The following is a 27,238-nucleotide window of genomic DNA, read 5'->3' on the forward strand; positions in this document are numbered from 1 at the left end:
ATTCAAGATTGAGCTATGACAGAAGCTAATAGTGTTGGTCCATAGAAATCAACACTATATATATTCTAAACTATGTATCAACATGATATATATTCTAAAAATAATTTAAAACCATAGAAGCATTCTCAGGAGGATACTTTGGTACTTTACAATAATCTCTGTTGCACTGCTGTTGTAATCAATTAAACAATCCACCCAAAAAACCCCCAGTGTGGTAAAATGCTGCTAGGCAATAGAAATTGATTTTCCATAAACTCACATCATCATAAGGAAGAAAAGGAAGCACACTGACTTTCCTGTTTTCCTACTGTTTTCTAAATTTGGGGGGGCATAAGTGCATCCACTGAGTGTTGGAAAACTGAGTTTCACTCAGAGATATGAGGTGAAGTGATTTTGTGAAATAATTCTTGATCTAAAAAGAAAGGAGACAAATACTTGTATCGTGTTTCATGTGCCATTAATACTTACATCCGCAGTTTGATGTCGAAACTATTAGTCTTTGAATTGCTCGGGGATGCTATGTGTGCTTAGACATTTATTATTATTATTATTAATAATAATAATAATAATAATAATAATAATAATATTGTTGTTACTTAGGCTGGGCATTCTTTTGTGGACCAACTGCTCGGCACTGCACTGACTACAATCAGTTGGGAGGGATGAACATGGAGAAAGCCCTCGGTGGGGGAGGACATGAGAGGTATTTCAGCCCCAGCCACTGTGGCATTTAGCATCAGGAGCACTTTGATGAGGCAACGCACTTTACGCCACAATAGCTTACCCTTGCGTGCGTGAAAGTTTATTATAGGTTCCATTTAGAAACATTCTCTATGCTTAAAGAAATCAAACTTGTGAGAGAGACACGGGAAAGCCAGTAAGAGACGCACAGCAGTGAGTTAGTTATAAGCTTGCTGTGAGGCTTTTCTGGTACTTTTTTCTGTTGTGGGGATAGAAAGTGCCTTGCACCTGTGTGTTTGGATACGGAGGAATACGGTGCAAGAAACAGCCCCGTCGTTTTCCTTCAAAAACCCGGGGCTCAATTCCAGCTGCGCTCTGCCGAGGCAGAGGAATCCCGGTCCGAGGCGTGACCTGCGCGGCAGCGCTCTCCATCTGCCCGACCCGCACACAGCCCCGCTGCTCCCCGGCTTCCCCGCTGCCCTCCTCAGCTCCGGCTCCATCTCCTTCCTCTTGCAGCGGCCGGATCTCCCCGAGGCTCGGACTGCGGCGGCTCGGGAGCGATGCGGGATCTCCTGGCGATCCCCGGTGGATCCTGTCAACCCCGCGCCCGGTCCCAGGGTTTTCCTGCGCTCCGGCCGGCAGCTGCGCAGGCCCTGCACAGGCAGCGCTGTTTCTTTCTCTGTTTACTCGTTTCCAATGGCAATTGCACCACCGAGTCTCAGTACGTCTGGAACTTGGCCTGGGGCTGTTTTGGTTACATTGAAGTTTTTGCTTCAGCGCTGCCAGATTTAAATGGTGACTTCACCAGCACTGAGCTAAAAAGGAGAAAAGGGGAGGAGGGAGGTAGTGCAGCGAGCGGGAGCGAGGGAGAGGGCCAGGGCATTACATCATCGCTTGGACGGGAATCAAATGGGAAGGATATGACTCACTCGGGCTAGTTAAGCTTTGGCTCAAGTTCTACATACACTCATTCCAGGGCTCTCATGTTCTGCACCTCAGCAGGGAATTCAGGCTCAGTGATGTCCATGAGGTTTGTTTTTAATTTTCTTTTCCTTTTCTGATTTCTATATAGTTTCCCCCCCACCTCGCCTTCCTCCTCCTCCTCTCCTCCTCCCCTCCCGAGTCCCCCTTTCCCACTCTTTTCCACTTCTACAGAGTTTGTTTTCTGGTGCGTGTAACCTCAGCTCTTAGGAGCAGAAACTGCTTTTTCGACCAAACCAAACCCAAGCGAGGAGCACAGCAAACTTGAGAGAAGTTTTGTAGTTTGTTGTGGTTTGGTGTCCCCCCCCTCCATCGTTATGTTGCTCCTAATCGGAGGAGACAGGGAGAGAGTTAAAATGCGGGAACCAATCGCTTGGACGGTGATGTAATGCTGGAACTGCAGGGTTGTTAAGTAATGTGAGAGGAAGGGGGTCAGGGTTGCAAAGCATTTACCTGCTGTCAAGGGGCTTTAAGTTTATTATCAATTGCAGTGACTGTAACTGGCTTCAGACTGCACTCTCTAATTATTCACAGACTCTCCTTTTTTATCTTTTATTATTAAAAGTAAAACTATATTACGGTATTTTAAAAAATGTGATATTATCACAGCTGCGAATTATTTTCCACTGGGATTTTTTGATATTTTTAAAATGGCTTGAAACTGGATGATCTCTTTCACAAAAAGCCCGGAGAGAGCAAAGAGAAAGGCAAAAAGGGGTGGTTCTTCGAGCGTGGCTGGCGAATTTGAAACTGTTTGAAGAAAGCAGTTCAGCCTCTGCCTAGCAGAGCGAGTAAAAGCTTCTGCTGTTGGAAATGTGCTGTAGAAAATAAAGCGTTTAAGGGAGGCAGTTTGCAGCGCTCATCTCGACGAGCCTCAGCTTTTCACCCCTACCACTTGTCAGCAGGATTCTGATCCTCAGCTTACCCCGGGCTCGTGGCTGTCTTGCCTTTGCTGGGACCGCAGAGGTCCCGACCCTGCACAGCAGATCCCCTCCTGTCACGGTTCTGCTCTGCAGAACTGCCGGGCTCTTGGGGCACCTGCCTACATGCATTTCCTTTACAGGACAGAGCGCTGCGCTTGTCTTATTAAGTCTGTCAGTCTCCCTACAGACCTTTTAGTGTTTTTTTTCCACACGGCTAACAGTCTCTAGGTCTGATGTGGAGTGAGGAAAGGTACCTCTTTCCCGAGTTCACTGTGAGCACTTAGTCCTTAGGGTGGGCCACAGAGCTTAGCACTAAGCCCAAGCTTGGGCATTGGTTGTGTGTAGGTGTGGGATGAACGCGAGCTATCAGGTGTGTGTTGGTGTCCTGAGGATACCCGTTCTGCTTGGAGGAGCTCTGCATCGGGTTTCTGTGTCAAGAGCTGTCTGCTCTTAAGGTATGACTCTCAGAAGTGCCTCTTTCAAAGGGAATTTTTGTCTCTCAGGGAAGAACTGTGTTGGTACCCACCGATATTGCAGTGAACTACAGATTTGCTTGGTTAACTAAAGATAGCCTTAAACATGCTTTTGAGAGTTTAGTGATTTTTTTTTTTTTTTTTTTGCAACTTGCATTGGGGACTAATGGAGCAAAATAGCAATCAATGTTGTTCTGTGGTTGGTGGCAAAACCTCCCCCTCTCTTTCTGAACAAGACAAGAGCCCATGGCCAGCTCCTGCCTTCCCTTCCCTCTGGTAGCCCTCTGCAAAGCCATCTTATGTTGACCTGTTATGTTCCTGCACTTTATTAACAGGTTTTCCCTAAGTGCCCCTACGTGATTTTCAAGCTCCTCAGTCAACTGCTGAAGCACAAACAGTTGCTCACAGGCCAAACCTTTCTCAGTGGAGAGCCCAGCGCTAGGCCGCGGGCAGGCCTGGCCCCTGTTGCAGTGCAGATATACCATAGTGCAGATATACCATATGGACCGGATTGCGCAGTGCTCTGCTGAGGAGGTGTGGGTTGGGGAGGGAGCTGTGCTGCTGCAGGAGTTCCCGTAGGATTTCTGAGTCATACTTTCTCCTAGAAATGTTGGGAAGTGCGGCTCCACAGACCATCAGAATAAAGCATAGTAGATTCTTCCCTTTGCTTGCCCGCTTTAGATGCTGGGATGGACTTGTCTTCACTCTTTCCCTTCCTCCCTTTTCTGGCTGGAGACTTCAGGAAAAGTCCGTCAGTGTTGTCCTAGGATAGTGTCTAGCCATGCTGGCAAGATGTTGGGCAGAGGATAACAGACTGTCACACCCCATCTTTCCTTTGCAGAAACGCATCCCTGCTATTTCTTTTATAAAAACACGTGTAAAATACGTTGTGCAGCGTGGCCTGAAAGTCTTTGGGTATCAGATTGCATTCCACAGGGGATCAGAGTCTCACTTGTCTGGTATCAGCTATTAACATGTCACCTGTCTGGAAGGGCAGCAAAAGAGAACGTTGTGGTGCTCTGGACAGTGTGGACTGGCTGATGACCCTGCTGTGTACTCAAACTTTCACAAATTACCCACCCTGCTGATTCATGCTCGGTGAAGTTAAGCAGAGGGTGTAAAGATGTAAATCCTTCTTGCCTTTCAGAAGTGTGTAGCAACTCTAAGTAACAATTCACTGCTGCTATGTCACTGATTTCAACACAGCACTACAGGAAAAACAGTTGTAAAAGCTTCTTTCAAAAAGCTGCAGTTGTGAATTCCATATGCATACACACACAGGTGTGTATATGTATGTATGTATATTTGGTTGTTGAAGCAACAGAACATATAGTTAATGAAGCATAACTGTCCAGGTGGGTGTCAGACAGCTCTGGTTGTGCTTGACAGGTGCTTTTGCAATGCACCAAAATTCTTTTGGACAACAACAAAAAAAAAGGAAAGTAGCTGCCCATTTGGGTTCCTCTGCTGCTAGTTGATGGGACCCAATGTGCAGATTTGCCAGTGGACTTGCGGCTTCATGGTCAGGGATCAACAGCCCTGACAGTCAAGTTCCACACATTTGAAGCTGGGTCTTTTGGCAAGAGGATTTTCTTTTTGAAGGATGATATCTTTAGGGACCTAATTTTTAAACAGAAGCCAAGAGAAATATTAACAGTGCTCTGAAAATGAGCATCAGAAGATATATTCAGAAGCACATGTAACCTGTCAAACAAACCAGAGGCCAAACACACTAGAGCTTGGGAGTGATGTTTGAACTGGAGAGCCAACTGTGCGTGGTCGGCCTGTGAAGAAAGGCAATCTGCTCCTAGCAGAGCCTGGCTGGACGAGTCCCAGTAAATTTCCCCACCAAGATCCCAAGTAACATTTCTGCCTGCACTGCTGAATGTGTGCATTGGCAAAATATCTGCTCTATAAGCTGTCTGATTTTAAGCCATAATTTGGTGCTCCTTAGCTGGTCTCTGCATGCACAAAAAAATTGGCTCTGTTGGTGGGGTACAAAAGCAGGAGGTAAATACCAGACAGCATGTTTTTATTTCACTGAATGTGATCCTTCTGCTCCTGAATTCCTCAGTTTCCTAGCTCTAACTTGAGACCTTTCCCTTAAACCTTTTGGAAGGCTTGGTTGATGTCTGTGAAGCCCCATGAAGCTTTCAGAGCTGGTGTCATGTGCGCTGAGATCAGGCCAGGTCAGGTGTTGGACAGAGGTGGTGGCGGGCCTGGCCACTCGTCAAGCTGTGGACACAGCAGGCAGGAAGACCAGATTGTTTCCTGCACTTGGGGGAGGATGCTGGGGCAAAGCAGCCTCCTGTGCCCTTCCCCATCTCTCTGTGCTCTCACCTTCCCACCCTTCTTTTGTTCATCCTGCACATGCCTGGGCCGTGTTCAGCCCAAACTGTTGAGATCAGCTTTGCTGAAAATTACACTTCAGATCAAAATGTGAGTTAGGTTCCTCCAGTGTGAAGTGAATGCTGGGTCTGTCTCTGCAGCTACAGATAAACCAGATAGGAAGGTAATTACATCTCATTCCTATCTGACTCTCTTATTTACCATAATCTCTTTTAATCCCTTTGATACTCATCATAATAATGTTAATCTTAATGAACTCATTTGGTATTAATGCGGATGTGATTTGTAAGTTCAGAGCAGGCTTGCCATCCTTGTTTAGCGTTCATTAATATCCACTTAACTCTGTTTATGCTCTCTTTCTCCTGCAAATGGGCTTGCATATCTTTGTCTTCCACCTAGATGATGTGGCAATTCCCATAGTGGAACTCTCTTTCCACACTCAGGTTTGTATTTCCTTTCTGTTCTTCTTCCTACTTGCAAGATCCCAGAGCAAAGAGCTGTTGGAAACACTGCATCCATCTACTAGTGGCTCTCTGTACTCTGTTGCTTAGTCATTTCTTCCACTTTTGACTTCAAAATTGAAGGAACCCTTATCCTCTTATTTCTCATTCATGTGGCATTCCTTGTTAGATCGCTCCAGAGATATTACCTTACTATAGCCCTCGCTTTATTGTCTCAGAGGGTGAACAAGTAAGAGACACAACCCCTAGTCCTGGCAAAGAGACAAATTATTTGTTGCTTACTACAGTACTCTCCCCAAACGCTCTGTTTATGGGTGGGGTGCCTTGCCCAAACAGTTTCCAGTGTGACCAGCCAATTTTAGTGAGTGAGGACTGCATTTGGATGTTGAGACTGATCCAAAGCTTTTTGCAGTGAATGGGAGAGCTGAGTTGATGGGCTTGGGATAAAATCTGTGGAACCATCCTCTTTTCAGTCCTTTGAGCACCCACATATTTTTTTCAACATCTCTAGCTTTGGAATGTGCCCTCTTGAAAAGCTACTTGTTCAGCCACAGTGATCCCAGAGACTGATGAACCTTGGATCTCTATTAATGTGTGATTTCCTCTCTACGTGGGTGCTTGTGTTTGTTTTTAAATGTGGCATGGAATTTTTGTGTTGTGGTGCTTGCTCCCTCTCGACTTCCTGCAAACACATTTCTAAAGCCTGTATTGTCAAATACACTGAATTATTTTTCAGTCCCAGTGACACACATTTTGCTTTTTAGGTCTTTTAAATCCTGACAGAGCCAGGAAAGTATCATTTACTTAACACAACACTGTTTATTCCATCCTCACTTCCATTCTTCATTTTATGGCCTGATGTTTCCTTGTAACATCAACTGCAGTGTTAAAATGACTATCTCAAATGAAAACATACAACTTTTAATTTACTGAAAGATTTCTGCACATTATAATAAAACTAGCAATTCTCTTAGTAAAAACTACTAATTGAGAGTGAGAATTGTACTCTCTCAGATCACCACAAGCTGTATTTCTGTGGTGCTCTTTATTTTTACATCATATCTTTAATTCAAGAGCATTGCAGGATGTTTTCAAAATTGCAGCCATTAGTCAAACATATTAGAGCTCTGTATTAATATAAATACAAGGTGTATTAGTTTAAATAACAAGATGGAGATTTTTACTGCAGATATCTGCAACTCTCATGCTGCTCCATGACAATAAAGAATATGGGCAATATTCTTCAGATGGGCATTATTTTCTACAGATCAAGAAATCTGTGCCCATTAGCAGAAAAAAATATTATTATTATTATTAGTAGTAGTAGTAGTAGTAGTAGTAGTAATAGTAATAACAACAATATAATATAATATAATATAATATAATATAATATAATATAATATAATATAATATAATATAATAATTATATAAAAAATATATTTTATATATAATATATAAATATATTATAATTATTAATGATAATATAATCATTATTACAAGTTCTGTCTAAAGTAATGTCAGTTGAATATTTTACCACACTGGAAAAGCCCATCAGCACAGGTAATTTTATATGTCAGATTTAACATGAGCTAGTTTTTTCCAAATGAAGTCTTACAACCCAGAACAGAAAAAATGTGCTAGACCAGGTTCTTCCTTGACCTCAGTTTAAGGCAACTCAGTATCATGTCAGAAAAGTTCCAGTACTTTGTTCTTTGTTATCATTTGGTTTCCAGGTCAAAATGAACTTTTCTTTCACTGCAGCTAAGGACATGAGCTCTATTTCTCTTGTACCATAGAACTGCAGGAATTCTCATTGTTCTCAATACTGTTCAGTTTTCTGATATAATTTAATGAGTGAGTTTCTTTAGAAAACTCATGTGGAAACAAGATTGGCTGAAAAATTAATATAAACTAAAGACCTACAACTAAACTAAGGTTCGTTTTACCGAATGACCAGATTGCTTGCCATTGGAATCCAGTGTTGACAAGTATCTCCTGTGGCCATTAGTATGAAGGAGGGATGTGTTGCACAAAGTGCGGATTGGTACACAGATCTCTCTATGTATGGATCTGTTTGTGTATGTAGGGTGTGTGTGTGAGTGTGTTTGTCCCCATCTTTGAGACTGCAAGGCAGAATTATCTCCTGCTATTCCTAAACAATCATACCAGAAAGAATTTATCACCCAAATAAGATTTCAAGTTGCATGACTTAAGGTGGTGATATTGGTATATAAATTTGATTGATGGTTTCTTTCTTTTTGAAGCTGACACTCTATTAGCGCCCCTCAGCTCTCTCTCACATTTCATGTTTTTCTTTAAGAAAAAGAAATCAAATTTAAGCAACAGTTAAAGGGGGACATTGCTGTCCATCACTACATTTCAGTTTGGCTTTTTACTTGCTAATCTTGTGCAGCATGGAACTTTTCCCAGCTGCTGCAATTCGGTAGATATTCTAATATTTAGTAATTAATTAAGCCATTTTTTCATTTAGTTTAAACTCTTTTGTCAAGACTTTGTAGAGCCCTATAAAAATACTGTAGTACATACATACTTCAGGAAAAATAAAAAATCTTACCAGCAACATTTGTAAAAATATGCAAAAAATAAGTTCATGTTATAGGGAAAAAAAGAGTATAGAGATAGTTTGAAGAGCATGAATTTATAAAGGTCTTCTTAGAAAAGTGAAATGAGGCTGATTGAAAAGTTTCTAGTGAGGCTCAGTAATAATTAAAATTTGAGATTTTGACAACTTTTTTTTCAAGAGAAATTGGGATTTGTTTTATTTTTTTTTTTGCTGACAAATACTTTTTATGTTATTTAACAAAGGGCTTGAAAATGAATGTTTTTTACTTGCTATGCACTGAAAGATGATTAAGCTTTGTACATTTAATTTTCTGTTTGATATTCATTGTCACTTCTAAATAGAACTGTTACTTCTGTTATTTCTGTGGTCAAATGCTCAGAAAGTGTGACAAGTAGCAAATGATAAAACAGGCAATAATACTCTGGCATCTGCACATGCTACATTCCAGAATTTTAAACTTTGGTCTCACGTGGTCTCGCCCAGAACAAGTTCTTGACTGAAAGCACAGCCAGCTGCAACTTTAATACCTCTTTCTTTTCTCCCCATTAATAGACAGTTCTTTATCTCAGAGAGACTCATTTTAGAGATGCAATGCTGCAATAACAGGATTCTGGAGTGCAGATCAGATTGAGCTGGGTGTGGGAAGGGTCTGTGGCTTCCCCATGTAGCACTGAGCACAGGCGCACTGAATTTCAGCAGTACATCTGCACTGGCATGTTTTTTGTGCAGAGCAATTATCAAATAGGACAAACATTACATATAGTAATTAACTGATTGGCTTAGGGTCAGATATTTGGGTTTGCCCAAACAATCCCCAGAGAACTCAGAAAAATCTCTGTTGTGAGAGCAGTACAAAATTTCAGTACCCAACCAGGTCTGGGGCAGTTTTGGGTGAAATCTCCTTGGACTGTTGAATAAATCCAAACAAATGGGCACACATGTTCTTGTGTGAGTCTGCAGTGACTTCCTGGAGGGTGGGTCAGTTGCACAGAGGGCAGATGGCATTATGGACATCTTCCCTAGGCTGAATGGAGAGAGTGGCCACAGAAGCAGAGATTGGGGCAACTTGGTTTATTTACCCTGAAGATACAGCTGCCAGGGGATCTAATTGCAGCCTTTAGCTACTTACAGGGTAGTTACAGAGGAGACAGGGTCTGACCCCCTTTGCAGTGTGAAGGCAGAGGACCACAGGCGCAAGTTTCAGTGAGAGAAAATTCCGTGAGACCTAAAGAATGAAAAGGCTCCAGCAGGAGAACTGTGGCAAGGCGCAGCAACTGGCTGGAGTCGGTCTCTGCTGCTGTAGATTTTCACACTTTGTCTAGAAAAAGGCTCCCAGCAGCCTGCTCTGATGCTGCATTCAGTCCTGGCTGGAGCAGGAGGTTGGACAAGGTGACCCTCTGGGGCACCTTCTGAATAAAACTGCTCTTTGGACCTGCACTGGGCAATGGGGGCAGCACAGGCTGTCTGTGCTGGGGGTGGAAGCAGGGAGAATTTTGATGAGTGAAAAGCAATAAGGAAAGCAAAAGGTGAGATAAGAACATAATGTCATCTAAAGCATATCCTGTGCCTGCTTGTGTCCACCTTGAAATAAAGAATGCAGGCACTTGACGTAACACTCCAAATGCGGACTCTGAATTGTTCTGTGCTTCAAGGTGCTTCATTTCCTAGCTTTCCCATCACACTCTAAGTGTCAGGCACTCAAGTTTTGGTAGATGCCTGATAAATGTGCAAAGATAAAACAGTAATCATGAAAACCAGCCATTTTTTGGCTGAAATGTTACCCAAAATGCAGCCAAATATGTTTTCAGTCTAAAAACAGCTAAAGGCATCTTTTTCCCTCCTTGACTAAGCATCTGAAGTTTTTCCTTATAGTGAAGAATTGCAAGAGAATTCTAAAATCCTACAAGAAAATCCATGTCTGATGTATCTCCGAATTAGTCAGCTCTTTAAAAGTAGGCTTCCCCCCATCCTGTTTTTTTTTTTTTTAAAAGTAATAGAATTAAACCATAAAAAATAAAACTTTTAAGCTCCCCCCTGGTAATTTTCAGCATGTTTCGCAAACCTAGGAGACATGCTTGATCCATAACCATGTGAGGAATACATTTGCTAATTTCCCTATAAGCTCAAATGTGTGTTTTACAGGAATTTAGCTAGCAAAAGCTGCTCCCTCTATAAAAGTAATGGCACATTAATGCCTTTTTGCAGTGAACTCCCTGTATACCTTATCCTACATTCATGTTTGTCCATTAACTAATGACTATCCAATATGCTGTCACCACTATCACATGTAAAATCATGCATGCTCAGTTATTTTATTATTACAAAATTAATAATTTATTATCGAATAAAACATGAAGACTGAGGATCTGTATATGACTCTTCACTGACAGAATTTTCTGGAGTCACACTGACTCAATCTTATATTTATCTTCAGCTAAAAGGCTCAGAGAAGCATGTTCAAACTTAGGAAGTTTCTAAAAGTGCAGTCTTAGAGTGTACAACCCTGTTCTCACTATGCCACTGGCATTCTTTATTGTCATGCATTCACCTTGTTTGCAAACTCCTTTCTTGTACTCTGGACAAGCTTTGTCCTTTTAAAGAGCTGCTCCTGACGCTTTGGTAAATGTCAAAGATGATTTTGCACTGCTCTTGGATGCAGACAAAATCACGGAATCTGGACGTGTGGTAAAAGCTTCCTGGCTGGAAGATCTCCTTGGAAAACAAAACAAAAAGTCCCACACTTTCCTGTAGAATATCGTATTTTCCCCTGAAAACAGCATTCCTACCCAGTTAATTTATTACTGAATCTAATCAGTCTTTAAGATAGCTTTGAAATACCAGTGTTTGTTCTGTTTTTCATTAATACATTGATATTGATGTTCAGGTTTCTAACTAGCTGTTAAAATCTACAGTTAGGAAAAATCTAGGAAAGAAGACATAAAAAGAGGAATGAGTTGGAGTATTGGGTTGTTTTTAATAGAGCAGGAAATGAAGAAAAACTGACAGATTTAAGGTTTCTTTTGTGTCATTGCTGTCCTTCATGCAGGTGAGCTGTAACGGTAACCAGTTTTATGTGAATAACAGGGTTGTTGACTTAGTGGCTGAAATTAAAAACAGTAATTTAGTTTAAGTCAATATGATTTAATTGCTTAATTGTTCTGTCCAAATAAACAATAAGGACATTCTCAGGTTTTCAAGACAATTATATTTTTAAAATAACTAGGTAAATTTCCAGATTAATATGCCATTTCAGATTGGAATGTTTAAAAATGCTAAAAATTTCTGCTTTTCCAAATATTCTATTCTTCTCCACTTCCAAGATTTATGTTAGTTAATTTGTTAGTGAATTTAATAATTTTGGTCAACCTGAAAGTGCTGCTCTAGCTTTTGAGCTTGGCTGCAATTTTCTGCATAAATCACAGCAGTTACAGTGCAAGTGAATTCACTGTGATAGAGTGTATTTAATTTGCACATACTCTGTAGATAATTGAAGTTTCTATCCTCATGTAACTAAAGGGGTTTGAGCTGATATCAGGAGCCTGTATAAAAAGCTTTCTGTCATTTCTAACACAAGCATGGCACCATTCTCACAATGAAAAGTAAGGGGGTTGGTGCAAACAAGGCTTTTGCAATTTAATTTTTTCCGGTATATCTTTGTCCTCGCCTGGTGCGGGTTTCAGGCCCAGCAATGCATTGTGCTGTACTTTCGTCATCTTTTCCCCCGGTAAAACTAACTGCAAGTTACTGTGGCTGAAGAAATCTTGCAAGGTTTGTAAAACTGAGGAATATTAAAGGAGGGCATGTAAATTCATGTAGCTAGATGATTGCAGGATTGGAGACTAGATGTCCTTAGAAGACGACTGAAAAAAACTCGTTTTTTCACTGGTGACGGATTAACAGTAACTTTTTACTTTTAACAGCATTTCCAATCTTTCAGGACCTCTGGGAAAGAGCTTTTTGTGGAAAACTAGTGACCTAGAGAGTTAAACAGAGTTAAATCTTCTCTTTGGTGCCTTTATTCCCTGGAGTTTCAGTGACCTGTTATTTTGTCTGTCTGGGGTTTTGATGATTTGAAATACCAAAGGGAACTGTAAGAGATTTCACTTTCACATAGTCCTAAGGACTGGTGGTCAGTAGGGCAGGTGTGACTGGATGCCCACCATGTTGATTGCATTTGAAAATCATGTTTTTGTTCCAATGGGGTATTCCTCAATTATTTTTTCTTCTTCAGGTAAGAGTCGGAAGTTAATGAGGAAGCCCATAAAACTCCATTTTAAAATTGCATTCTTTAAGTCATAAAATGAAGGTCCTTTGAGTGAGATAAGATGTACTAAATATTAAACACGTAATTCAGAATGACTATTTTTATTTAATAACCTTTTTTTTTCTCAGAAAAGAGCACAAATGAAAAATATGTAATGCTCCATCTAAGAAGAAATTTATCAAAACTTGACAAGTTTTCAGATGCTATTTTGGTGAATAGCAAGTTTTGGCTGTTTTGTAATTTCAGTTGGTAAACTTTTTATCCCTTAATGTGTAGTTCTCATTTTGTTATTTCTCTTTGCACTGATCCCTGATATGTTGCTTAAAAACAGTCTGAGCAGTTAAACCATATGTTTATGTCATAGCTCCTAATGTCAAAATTTTAATTGATTTTCTCATATTAAGGGTTAGGAGGGGGCCGTATCATGTTCCACTACGTCATAAAAACAAAAATATTTAAAATATGTTTCAAATAAAATGAAGGGGGAGAAGAAAAAATGCTTAACTTAGAAAAGATGTGGGATTCATTAACAAAGGAAAATACTGGCCATGGACCAATGGCAAGCCAAATGTTTTGCCAGCAGTTTGCAGTTCACAGTCATCATTGCATGTCACTCTGCCTGCTGCACTAACCCCTCCAACCATATAGGCCTTCCTTTTAAAGAGAAACCTGTCTGGTTTGAGTTGAATAAATTAATTTGGGTTTACTTAGTTTAAAAACAAAAATATAGAGGCCCCAATTTTATTTCATTATGCCCATGGGTAAAGCAGTCCAAGGTAATTACAACCACAGTGCTAGTTGCTCTATCTTAATTAAAGAGGGTTTTTTTGCACAGAGGTTTTTGCACAACATAATAAAATAGCTTGTGGTCTGGCTAGCTTCAGTATCACAAGAGTGTACTCACTTGAGAAATAGTCCAGCTTTTCCAAAAGCTGAGGCCCTTCCACTGGAGAGGAAGCATGGAGCTGCTGAGCAGAGCACAGGTAGTTTACAGTAAGGGCACCATCATAAATCCTGCAGCAAACAGCCTTTCACACAGTCTCGTACACTAAGTGGCAGGCTTGTCAGCAGCAATGAATCTGGACTTGAGTAGGCCTTTAGGCAATAATGTGCTCTGCAACATGAAACACTGGTTACACACCTGTACACCTGTGACCAATCCTCTCACTTTTCCAAACTTCCCTAGCAGTGATTTGGGTTGGGTTTTGTTTTTTTTTTTTTTTTTTTTTTTTGTTTTGGTTTGGTTTTTTTGTTTGTTGGGGTTTTTTTTGGTTTTTTTTTTTTTTTTTTTTTTTTTTTTTTTTTTTTTTTTGTACGGAGGCTGTGTCTTCTTTGCAAATAAATATGAGTTATTGCTTAGCAAATAATTTTAAAGAAAAGGAATCAAAGACATTTAAATAATGTATTTGACATGCTAATTAAAAAAATCTCTGAACTCAACTCCCAACAAGCATGGGTGAGATGGCCTGTTATTAGAACAGTCAAAGGAGGCATGTTTGCTCGTTGAATAAATCAAGCAGCGTTGTAAAAACACTGTCTCAGGGATGATTAAGGGTAAGTGGTTTTCATTACTATGTTAAGTTCTGCTTTCTGTTGTGGTGCTTTTTATATCACATCTAGCTTAGCTATTTACTTATGCTGCTTTAAAAAGCTCCAGCCCCTCACTTACTTAAATCATGACCCAGTGCATTGATTCAGAAAGACAGCAACTCAAGCTAACTTGACTTAATGCTCAGGAACATGGCACAGGTCCTTCCTTTGTAAGCCCTCTCTCTACATTTGGTAAAACTGAATGAAGTTTTGCAAATACCAGTGGACCAGACTCCAGGGTGACCCAAGTCAGTAAAATTTCACTGCTTTCAACAAATTCTCCTCCCTGCCTGGTGCTAGTGGTTTCCTTCAAGTTGCACAATTTTCCTTTGTCATAGATCTGAACGCTCCGGTTTTGGGGTCACCAAAAGAATTGTCCTGAGCCAGATCATGTTGCACATTGGCAATATTTATTTGCCAATTATTTCAATATTTATGAAACTAGCAGGAAGGGTCTCAAGGCTGGCATAAGGAACATCAGAGGTCCCTAGATGCCTTACTCAGTGAGTGACTGGCAGTGGATTTTGTCTCTTTCTGTTGGGAACATGGATTCTCCTACAGAGGGACAAGTGAGTTTAGCTTCAACTGCTTGAACTGGCAGAGCTTCACCTGAGCTTGCGTTTGTAGGGAAGGAAAGCCAATGGGATGTGCACTGTACCCCAAGGCAGGGCTCCAGCCACGGGGAGGGCAGCCCACAGCTGCATATGGGCTGCTCTGAATCACCACCAGCAGTGGGTGCCTGCAGGACGAGGGGAGCTGGAACATGTGGTGTTTGACAAAGCTGAAATATCTTCCAGCCTCCTCAGGCATGGCTCAGATCCTTGGCAGCACTGGCTACATAGGTCTGAGTGTGTGATTGTAGACAGCTGGGCTTCCTAGAGGTCTTCAAGCTTAGAATTAGCCATGTGTAAATGGGGAGAATTAGCCTAGAGGTGGACCTGAGAGACTTCCATCCTCTGCTCTTAAGTTCAGAACATGAAAACCCTGGCTTGCTTTCCACTCTGTGTGGCAAGGCTGAAGCAACAACATCCAAATACGCTTCCAGGATGCAGCTGCCAAAGAAAGGTTTCACAATGAACACAGAGGGGCATCCCTGTGGCAGCCTCAGCTGAGGTGCTAATGATTTCATAACCTGTTCCTTTATTATGCAAGCTACAATACCTGCTGAGACTGTTCAGCATGGGAGGGAGTGCCTGCTGCCAGGGCAGGAGCCAGGGCACAATGGTGGATTGATAATGGGTTTGCATGTGGAACAGATCTGTACTGTGTGTTTTACATACATACACAGCTTTGAAACTACAAGAAAACAGCCACTTTCTATTTCCATTTGCATTAGAGGCTTTTTAAAAATATTTGAAATAGACATTTATTGTGACCATAACTCTACTACAAATTAAGATCAGATCCCAAGTCCCCTGTGAAAAGGCTGCTCATTATAATATGTGGAGATGTCAAAAATGGCACTAAATGACACTTAACTTGAAATCCCAAGCACTATGCTTATCCATAACTTAGGGTTAAATCTACACTGTAAATAAGACCAGGAGCTAAGCAAGGTTTAGAGGGGTGGGGGATGTCCCAGTAGATGGATAGCCACAAACTGAAGAATAAACAGCTGGTTGTGTATGTCTGCCAAATACAAAGTGTCTTGCATGCATACTGCTGCATTTTCTTTGCTCAAGTCACAGATTACCTTTATTACATATCCTACATGGACTGGGTCAGATTTATACGAGGTGCAATGCTGTTGATTCAGATGGCTTGTTGCTATAGAGAGATAAAGGCAGATTTCTTGTCTAAAGGTACACATATTCCTAAATGCTTAGTTTCTCATCAAATTTTATGTATGAGGCATTTTAAGGACTTGCTATCTGGTAGACTAATACAAGGTCTAAATCCATGCTTCACGAAATACAGAGACCAGGGGAAAATAAAATACAAACATGCTGCTGACCTGCAATCTGACTTTGCCCTTATTCTTTATGCTCATCATATTTGCCTTTCCCATTAAAAAAAAAAAAAAAAAGAAATAGAACAACAGCAGAAAATGTGGAGCAGAGTGAGTAAGCCATGGCTTCCGACCCCTGGAAATCAGCCATACTTACTGCTGTGCAAATTCCTGCTGCTCTCTGAGCTGAGATCATACTGTTGGAGATGGCAAGTGTATAGAGCACAGATCTGTATCTTTCCTCCATTGCTAAATATTAACAGTAAAAAATAAATGCAGGTGATGCAACAGGCTTTGACTGGGTCTATTTATGTGACTGTTGAGATATTTTAACCAGATCAGTAAAATATTTGGCTCCCTGTGACCAAAGCAAATAGATATGATGTTAGTGCAAACCGAGTGGAGCTGCCACTTTGCTGTTTAGGTAAAGTTAATATTTTTTAACATGTTCACCTGCAGTGATTTGATGTGTCTCAGGGTACATGGGACAAACACTTATTTTATAGGAGACATTTGGAAAAGGACACATCTCCTTTCCATTATTCATCTTCTGCTTCGTCCCCTCCCTAAGCTGAGTTGTTTTCCTCTGCCCTCCCAACTGCTCCAAGCAGTTAAAAAAAAGAAAAAACCTCACAAAACGAACTAATGTTTCTTGAATGTCAGCAGGCACTGACTGTCAGGCCAGCAGGACAAACAAATTACATTGTCAGAGGCCTTCCACTGACAGCTCCAGCCTACCCGTTCCCACAGTTTATATCTGGAAACTCTAGATGCAAATGCTGCAGTTGATTCTGATGGCTATAGTGGTTCTTCACTGAAAAATGGTACTTTGGAGTTGGGTTTTACAGCATTGGGAGTTGGTGGGAGTTGAAACAATGCTTGTGTTTTTGGGAGGGCATTTTCCATCCTGTGTGTGTACACGAGACTCAGGACACGTCTAGATCATTGGCATTACTTCAAATGTGCAAATACAGAAGAGAGCTCCTTCTAGCCTGGTCAACCTGGCCTTTTTGAAATATTTTTTGCAAGGATTATTTCCTCCTTGCTGAATGTTGTGTTGAAAACCGTGGGATAAAATATCTTAAAGTTATCCAGTACCCACAGATTTTCAAATTCACGTGACTCAACTTTTGTCACTGCTGATCATAATGCTGCTCTTTTACTTCTCCTGGTATGGCAACTTTCTATTTAAAGCATTGTTTCAGTGGCAGTTCTCAAAGGGGAAAAAGTAGAGGAAAAAAGTAGCAGTTCAAACTATGACTATTCATGGAGTATGCACGAACACTTATGGTTCATGTAAAGACATTAAACAAATAATTAGCAGTCTGTTAGTTCATACTGCAGACTCTTGGAAGCTGGCAGTACAACCTGAGCTTTTTTAACATGACTTTCTACTGACCACTAGGCCCTTTAAACTGGTGCACAGGGTGTTATTTTAATCTTCAACACAAAATTCTGGTTTGGGAGAATGTTTCCTCTTTAAGACAGCATTTCTTTCAATACAAAGATAAGATAAAAAAAAAAAACCTCCAAACAACAAACAAAAAACCCCCATCTGTGAAACAGTAAACCAAACACGAGTACAAATTGGAAGGTAAAGATGTAAAAGTACCCTTTTTTTTCTTAGTAGGATGTAGCATGTCATTAGCAGGCGTTAAGCCAGTATTCAGGGTATAATTTAGGAAAATGTCTTCATAGGGGTCATACGTTTTTATGTGTCTCATTCTGTTCTAAATGACTGTATTAGCAGCACTCCTGTGAACTTCAATGGCAAGAGCATCATGCCCAAAAGAACATCTGCCACCTCTCCTTGTATTCCTCAACTCAACTGCACCAGGCAAATGTCTGGTGAACAGAATGGTGGAAAGGTGCTTTGCAGATCAGCATAGGCTTCAGTGATGGTATCAAGAAGAGCAAGGGTGGAGTTTGGCCAGGAGAAATTTTGTTAATATTATGGTGATCCCTCTTCTTCACTTTACAAGCTAATCAGGGATCAGGGCAAATTACTTGGTAGCAGTCCACAGATGTCAAAGTGGAAGATGGGGATTTTTGTTTTCTTTTGAAGCATAGGACACAGATGGGTGTCAAAGCTCGTTTTACAAGTGGATGTAGTGCACGTTATATACTGACTGTTTATGGAGCGTGCGTGCATGTGTGTGTATGAGTGAGATTCCCAGTTGGTTTAAATCCATTGTCTTTGGCAAAGCTGTGTGCTGTACACCATTGAGAATTGGCTCTCCTGCTGTTGATGTATTCATTCTATTCTTGTTTTCTCAAACAATTGTGTTAACTGGGCTACAGCTCATGAGGTCTCTTTTTTTCAGGTTTATATTTCCTCAGCAATAATTTGGTCATAAATAGGCACATTTTGAAGAACACCAGATAGAATAAAGTGGAAATATTTTTAGGAGAAAGTTTTTGAATATGATTATTGATTGTCTCATTTTAAAGAATAGTTCAAAAGAGAACATCAAATTCCTGATTAAAAAAAAAACAACTCAGAGATACTTACATTTTCATATTTTATCCAATTTCCGCTTGCTTCTATTTAGAGCATTTCATAACAGTTCCTTTCTGCTGTAAGCTAGAGAGTATAAAAAAACAAGTGTGTTTTGGTATTTGCATTACTGGTCACTTAGACTTGCTGCATTTTATCATGTGTATTGGCTGGTTTGTATGCATTTTTCTTAAACCAAGATTTAAGATTTACATGTTATCTGGAATTTGATCTATAACTTGAAAGGCTACTGTAGCCACAATAAGAATGAAAATAACCCTGAACTGTTGAAAATTCAGCTTGGAGCACCCAAAGTGGTAATGACTGCAATAGTAGCTTTGTCGATATTTATAAATCAATGCAAACCAGAAACTGGATGTTTTAATTTAGTACTGTTTCAATGTAACTGATACCCTCAAGTTTAGAGCCTTAAGCTTTGTGAAGTGCAATGTTATTGCAGGGCATGCATCCAATTTTTAAAACATTATATAGATTGGAGACAGATGAGCTTTTCAGAATTATTTTAGGCCTATTTTGATTGAATGCCTGAGATGCATTTTCCAATGGAAATTAATTGCATTGATGTGAAAACAAATGAACCCCAACCTCAAAATTAGCTGCAGGTTCCTGCTCAAACCAGTACTTAAAAGAGAGGGAGTGGGCACGGAGGGTGACTGGGAATTACGATGACAATGTGCACTTTGTTGGTAGAATAAAATAACCTCTCTTCAATGCCTGCCCTTTTTTGCTGTCTCTCTTAGCATTCATGCATGCGTAGAGAGAGAAATTTTCCCATGTATCTGTGGCTGGACATGAGTGGACAATGGCTTTTATTTGCTATCATTGCTTCCCTTTGCAGGCTGCTGGAAACCTTTGTTGGTCTGTGTCAGCAGCTAAGTGTCAGCAAAACCTCCCACAGCCACTACCTGTGGTGGGTATTTTTCTGGAGCACACATTTCTTGGGGATTGTGCTAGGTGAATTTATTAGTAAATAGCAGCTACCATGATTTCCACCTTTCAGTGTAATTTGCCTTAGCTATGTAAAAACTGTGTTTGTGATTCCTGTTTCTTTGACTGATGCTCACAATCAGTGGACATGTCCCAGTGAGAGGTAAGCAGGGAAGGCATTGTGAATCCTTTAAATTACAAGAGCAAACAACACTGGCTTGGAGCTGATCTCTGTTGAAGTACAGCTGCAGCAGCTCTCCATGACTTTGTTCTGTGTGCCTTGAGATTCACCTCTTCCCTGTGCTCCTCATAATTTGTACTAATATAGCTGTCAGCTGGGATTTTTAGCATGTTTAAGAGATGAAGTGTGTGCAAAGGTTCCTCCCAAGAAACGGCATATATTCATTTCGATCTTCATGAAACTTTGAAGGGAATCAGTGAAGTGGGTTGGGGGTGGGAAGAGGTCACTGAAGATGCATAGCTATTTGGCAGCATTAAAATATTTTCACACCTGGCGATGACTCGCTGAACAGATAATTGAGAGAACACCCTCATGAATGTGCTCCTCTGCCTCCTCCCCCACTGCCACCCAGTGAAACAACCAGCAGCTTTGAGACACTGAGCATATTTGGGGCTGTGACCATGGTGGGCCGTGCTAACTTTCCTCTAGGCTGCAGAGAGAGGTTGGCACTGCAGGAACCATGTGCTGAGGCAGAAGTGCTTGGGAAGCAATGAGCGTTGAAAAGCACAGAGTTTCTCTGTGGCATTCTTGTTAAAGGATAGGATTAAGAGCTGGATTTTGGCCTGATGCTGATGTCATATATCATCTGAGAGTTTTTCAGGCTTCTAATTTTCAATTTTGCTTATTTCCTATTTTGTTTAGGAAATCATCTAGAATGATCTTTTACAACGCCTTTCTTAAAGATTTCTACTGTATGTTTTACACTATTTTTAGTGTTGAGTGTAGAAATAAATCTCAGTAAATAAACAATCTCTCATGTATATACATCTACATATTGTCTTCATTAGTGACTGTGCTCTGCTAACCAGAGCAAACTCTGCTTTCCATAGTGGATACAGAAGACTTGTGACTTGTCAGCAGGAGACACACTGAATCTGCCAGTGACAGATGCTGGACTGGTTTTCTCTCATTAAGGATGTTTTATTTAGTCAATCTATTTTGTAGAAAAACTGTGATCAAATCTCTGCTCCGTGCCCAGCCATAGCATTGGGGCTGCATGTGCTGTGAGTTGTACTGGCACATGTCTTGAGACTCAGCAACACTTGGAGGCACTGTCTTTGTACAAGCTCTAGACTGATGAGCATGAATGAGAAACTTATGGCTACAGTTTTATTAGTTTATTAGCATGGAGCTGAAGAAGAGTGAAGATTCAGATTAATGGCCTTTTAATTAATATTATTTTATATTTAAATTGCTGAAAGTTTCCTTTGGGGTCTACTTTGTCTTTTTGTGGACTACCCACTGCAGCTGTTTTTCTGTGGGGACCTAACTGAATTAGCCATGACCAGAAACTGGCCTGCAATTTAAATCCTTCACTTAACTAGCAATCTTAATTTGATTAATTAACGCAGGACCCTTTTCCCTTTTCTCTTTGTGCACGGCAACCTTTCAGCTCTAACTTTTACAGCGTTGGATGTGGGGGCCCACAGGGGCAATGCTGAGGAAGAAAAAGTCAAGAGAGGTAAAGCCACCCAGAGTATTAGTACAGCAGTGCTGCCTGCCTGCAGGCACATGAAGACATCAGCAAGTACATCTTTCTTAGACACCCAGGCAGGCAAACATCTCTGGAACACGGGGGCATGAAACTGCTGCCACAGCATCCATCATCCTGTGAAGGACAGTGAAAACATGTGCTGTCATCTTTGACATTTTAATTGAAAAGAAAGCTTACACAGATTTCGACCTTAAGCAGTATGTTTATACAAGTGTATACAGAGAAATAATCTGTCAGTTCAGTGCAGGCTCATTGCTATAGGAGTTGGTTTAGTAGCTGAACAATCCAACATTAGCTCACACACCTTGCCTTGTTCCATGCCTCAATAGTTTTTAGTAGAAATACTTTGCCTAGAGGCATGCAGTTATTAAAAAAGAGGCTCAGCTTGCTTAAAGTCTGGAATTATTAGCTCATGGTAACAAGCCTGCACTGGAGAAACTGTTGGTTCTTTGTTTTCATAACTTTGCTGTAATTCACCATCTTATTTTCAGAGACAAACTTCTGCATTGTTTGGGAAGTTAAAAAAAAAAAAAAGGGAAAAAAGAAAAAGACAAATAAATCACTTCAAAAAGATTTTCAAAATATTTTTATTATAAAGTGGGTTTTACAAAGCTCTTTTATCTTAGTATTTCTATTAAATTGCCCTGGTCCAAATAATAATGGTAAATAGAAAGACAATTTTGAGAAATTTGTTTTACCTCATTTCCAGTATAAGAATCAGTTGGTAGTGAGCAATCAGTGAGACCTTCCTGTAGACCCTCTCAGCCCTTTAAAACTCTTTAAAAAAGTGCGTTTTCTCTGTCCTTTTTGCAGCCTATTATCCCTTTCAGATGCAAAGTTTTGAAGGTCAAATAAAATCCATTTGCACTGCTGTAACATGTGTGTGAAAGGAGTCACTTGAGCAAATGAGGGCTCCAGCACCTTTAGATAGCCCAAACCTGGCAGAAGTTACTTGGTGTTCAGTTGTCACTTTTTACCTGGACGCTGTGTGTAGGTTTCTTTCCAGCTGTTTAACCTGTTGATATTTTCCTTAGCGAGCCTCAAATTTTCAAATTTTCTTGATTTTGCTTGTCAGGCTGGAATCTTAAGCCCAGATTTTAAAAAGAATGGTCATGATAAAAAGTGTTTGTGTAAGCTTTATTGCCATTATTATTCCTGGTTTTAAGTCAGCTGCCATTTCATGTATTTTTCATTTTTCAATGAAAAATAATACACCTTTATTTGTGAGGCTGAAAAATCCTTTATTTACCCAAAGAACTAAGCTTGGCTCTGTCTGAGCTGAGAGATTGTGCTGGCAGTGGAATCAGTTTGACATTGTTGCTTGCTTTTATGATCAAATCATATTTATGTTGCAATTTTTTGGGGTAATCCTACTTCTTTTTTTTCTTATTTTAATGCAAGAATGTGTTTTTATATGGGGTACTTCTTTATAATCCTTGAACCTGCCTTTTGCAGTGTTTCCCTGCTTTGCTTTAACTATGCCATTATCCTTCACATATCATTTGTGAGCTCCAGCTGTGTCCATAACACTGTACAGAACATAAACTTCTCCAAGGAGGTTATAGTCTAAGAAACCATTCTAGCTTTTCTTATTTTTCTTGTAATGGGTCACGCAGTGAGACCCAGTGAAATATTTAGAGGGAAAGAAAGATTGAAACCAGCAGTTTCTAAGACCTGTAAGAGCCAAAAGGCAAATGTTAATGGGTTTTGTGAGGCTTCCAAGGACCTGCTGGTCCTTGTACTTGTGCTGAATTTGCAGAGGTTTCTTAAACATGTGTTCAGGAAATATAGGTGGCATTAGCAGAACTGGAGTTTCTAAAGGCAAGATTTATCATTGACTAAAACTTTAAATAGACTTTGGCTCAGTAAATACATGATGGGGCTGGTGATTTGTGGGGCTTTTCTCCTACAAGCTCAGGTGAGAAGTACAGAGTTCTTAACACATTTTGAAGGCATTTTTCCACAGGATGATAGTATTTTACTGGAGATATATATATCCATTATCTGACCGGTTCTTTTGGTTGTATGTTTGTTTGTTTTACTTATTCTTTCCCTTCATTTGGGTGTTCTGTCCTTGTGTATTAGAACAAGTGATCAAGAATACTTTTCTGATGGAGATGCTTTGTTTCCAATGAACAGCTTCTCCCCAGGTGACATTGAGGGACATTTGAATTAAGAAGTAACACCTCTTTAGTTGCTTTTGGCTTCTGTTTCGTATCATTTCAAATCTGCATGCTGCATCTTGCTCCTTTTGTAATGCTTGTTGCTGAATTCCTTCTTCCTCTGGGCTGATGTATAGCTTGTTACCTTGATTGTGCCAGCTCTTCTGAGACACTTACATGGGCTTTCCCTTCACTTCTCAATCAAGCTTCTTGTCTTTAAGACTTTTTGAAGCTTAGCCTTATCTTATCTCAGTTCTCCAGTTTCTCATTACAGTGTCAACCATCACTTTCACTTCACCAGTGTTTTTGCCATCAGCTGGTTTCTCTTTCCCAGGCAGAAATCTCTTCTTGTCCAACACTGGGGAAATACCTAAAGGTGAAAAATATATGAAGATACATGCACACCTCATTAAAAATCTCTACAGAAAGCATAGCTTTGTCTGGATGCTTCCCAAATCCTCTAAGTTATGAGCCACAATTTTCACTCTGTAGAGTGTTGCCCTTCTTATGTCTCAGCCTTAGCTACTCCCTTCCTCTTGCAAACTTTCTCGGTCCTGTCATTTCTGAGCACACCAGTTAAATAAAAAAACATAGAAAGAAAAAAAAAGGCAACCAGAGTTGTGCCTCTAAATTGTCTCCAATTCTTTAGCATATTTATTTGCTTGTGTGTTCTATCTCCTTCTTCTACTTTTCATCTGGTTTGTGTCCCTAGAATATAAACATGCTCTGTATGAATTATCTCTTATCTGTGTTTGTACAGTGCCAGGCTCAACAGGGTCCCGGTCCCAACTGGGACCTTTGGGCACCACCACAGTATAAATGTCTGCTACTGATAATAATAATCTGCCCACATCATGCAGATGTCGGAATTATCTGAGAAATACAAACAAGGATCTTTACTAGGCTGGCAGGGAGCCATGAATTCTAGGTGCCAGTTTTCTTTTCCCCTGAATATGCTTTGACTCCCTGAAAAATCCTGGTGACACAAACCTCCCACTTCTTGGAAAGCTTGGCTGTCTGGTGGTGATGTGATTAAAACATCATTAAACATGGGATACAGCAGGTCAGGTGAGGTCCCTTGCAACTATGTGAGGTATTCCAAGTGCTGGTCTGATGCTTTGCTGTTGCTTTCCCTTGTGTTTATTTTTTCTTTCCTCCTCTGAAAGACAAATGGATAAACTGAAACTAGACACAACTGCCCTACTTTGAGAGTGGGAAAAAATGGATCACAAATAAGGAAAGCCCTAGTTAGACTGGTAGGTTTAGATAATAGCAGTGTGGATCAAAAAACAGCAGACAAGCAGTAAATGAGGCAGAACACATTTCTCAGATTAAAACATCCTCTCCATGTCTTTGCCTCTGACTGAATTATTCAAATATTGAAGGTCCAGGACAGCACTTGGGCCAGGTACTCTGGCTGCAGTAGCTGCTGTAAAAGCAGCTTGCAGCTGGTCTGTGGAAACACATGCTCCAGGAAAGTTACTTTCTGCAATGAAAAGTTTAATTGTGACAGTACCTGGCTGTCAATGAACTTTCAGAGGGTAGACTGCAGCCAGCTGTGCTTATTCTCGGTAGGGTAGGCTGCTTGGGGGCTTCAGCCTGAAAGCCACCCAAACCACATTGACATAATGACGTTCCTTGAAAAGATCCAGGCTGCTGGCATGCAGTGATTGCTCCTCATTACGTTGGTTATAAAGATATCATTGATGCCTCATTCACCTCTGTCTCCCTATTGCTTCTACTCACTCTCCCTCATTTTTTCCTTGATCTCCAAACTTTTTGGGGCAGAACCTCACGCACCTCACTATGTTAAACCAAGGCTTCTAGGCACTGTTGTAATAAATATGTAGATGCATGCATGTTTATACATATATATATAAATGATGAAAGTCTGATCAAGTGTGTTGTGTAATGGCGGTGTGGTACAGGGATCCCTCAGCCAGTGCTGAGCTGACATGGCAAATTCCCACAGCACAGCCTGTGGGCTGCTCTGGTGTGAGCTGACTGGGTCTGAAGGCTATGGAAAGTCAAAAGAAGAGTTCCTTTACTCCAGTGCAATTCGGTATACTTTTGTCTAAACTTTTTTGTCAGAGCTAGCTGGAGTGGAACAAAGGGAGTTGTGATGTACGTGTTCTTGATGACCTTGCATGAATGTTATGTGCAGGGGAGTAAGGAGCAGGAGAGAGGTCATGGTAAGACCCACTGACCTGGAGTGCTTTACCATAGTAGAAAACTTCTGCAGTGATTCTTTAAATAGCATCAGTCCTTTTGCACATAGCCCCAGATGGTCTAGGTCAGCAGGAACCTACTCTCATGAGACCTCAGCAACAAATTGTCAGCTGCCGAAATTGTTCTTGAAGACTTCAAGTTAAGGGAAGCCCAGTCTTTTAATAGACAAGTGTAGTGTTTAGTCATCAGGCATCAATTGCATCATGTCAGATGGAGTATTTGGTATTAATCAAGGAGGCAGACACTGAAGTATATATCCTAGACATTTGATTGCATTAGAGGAGTTATCTTTAATCATTGGGCAGAGCCATATGATGGAACATGATCGAGTCACCATGGCTTAGCAGGGTACCACCCATCTGTTTAAATGTTAATAAGAGTGACTCATGGTGTTAGCACGACCATGCAGAGGAAGAAGAGCCACATGGACAGTTACAGCAGATTGGCTAATGTGGTATTTTATTAAGCCACCATAATTCTGACTATTCAGGCCATGTACACCCAAAGTGTAAAAATGCTGGCTGAGACCCCATCATATTCAATAGCAGGCTTCCACTGGAACACAGTAAAAATTCCTAAATTTTGGAAAAATTTCATGGGAAGTCAGATTTTTAGTGAGGTTGAGCATCTGCCAGTTCTCTATCTTATATGTCCTTTATCTGTGGGCTGTTTGCCCAACAGCCCTATTTATTTAGCAGCACAGGTGCCAAGGAATGAAAATCTCCCAGTCAGCAACATTGACTGACAGTCTGCAGGCAGTACATCATCAGCATTTACAAAGAGAGGAGCATATTCAATATGTCCACAAAAAAAATAACAGTTATAAACTCTCACTGACTTTCTTTGCTGCCAGAGAGAAAGCACAACAAAAGAGATTGTGTTGTCCTTGGAAGAGATGTCATAGACAAATTAAATATCTCAGCCTGTAGGGTTCTGTGCCATACAAGTTCTCTGAGCTCTGTGACAGTGACTGTTCAGGAACACGTGCTAAATCCATGACCTGTGTTCAGTGCAGAAGCAATGGCAGTATCCATGAGTACTGGCCAATGTCAGTTTCCCTGATATGGGAGGGGGGAATCCAGAGTGCATTATGTAGCGTTTTTATCCATGGTAGGAGCACTGCTGGCTTTTCAACAAAGAGGTTCAACCTTGAAGTGCAAGTCTTCTCTGACTGCTCTGCACCTCTTTTAAAAAGCAGACTTGGGAACAGACTAGCAGGAGTGTAGTAAGAAAAAATATTTGAAGAACTGAAGATTTTTTTCCCCTCTTGCTAAGTGTAAAGTATATGCTTTCCCCTAAAATGAAGCAGTGTTAAAGGTAAAACTGGGGGCATCAAGGAAGATTCTTTGCCATTTTAATAAATACCAATAATTCCCTTTTGCCCATGCCCCCTATTCCCAAACTCATTAAAG

General features: G+C 40.6%; 1 protein-coding gene across 2 annotated transcripts in view; it reads left to right on the forward strand.

Annotated features, from left to right (window-relative positions):
- CREB5 (cAMP responsive element binding protein 5) overlaps positions 1 to 27,238 on the forward strand; it is a 212,097-nt gene that overhangs the window by 113,343 nt on the left and 71,516 nt on the right. The window contains exon 1 of one of the 2 annotated variants that reach the window (XM_058024896.1): positions 1,642 to 1,711. The exons of the other annotated variant lie outside the window; for it this stretch is intronic. Within the exon in view, the coding sequence (XP_057880879.1) occupies positions 1,665 to 1,711 (47 nt within the window). The 5' untranslated portion in view covers positions 1,642 to 1,664. Of the gene's footprint in view, positions 1 to 1,641; positions 1,712 to 27,238 lie in introns of those variants that run through there. 2 annotated transcript variants of the gene reach the window in all.

The sequence above is a fragment of the Melospiza georgiana genome, chromosome 1 (assembly GCF_028018845.1).
Source record: "Melospiza georgiana isolate bMelGeo1 chromosome 1, bMelGeo1.pri, whole genome shotgun sequence".
NCBI classification, from domain to species: domain Eukaryota; kingdom Metazoa; phylum Chordata; class Aves; order Passeriformes; family Passerellidae; genus Melospiza; species Melospiza georgiana.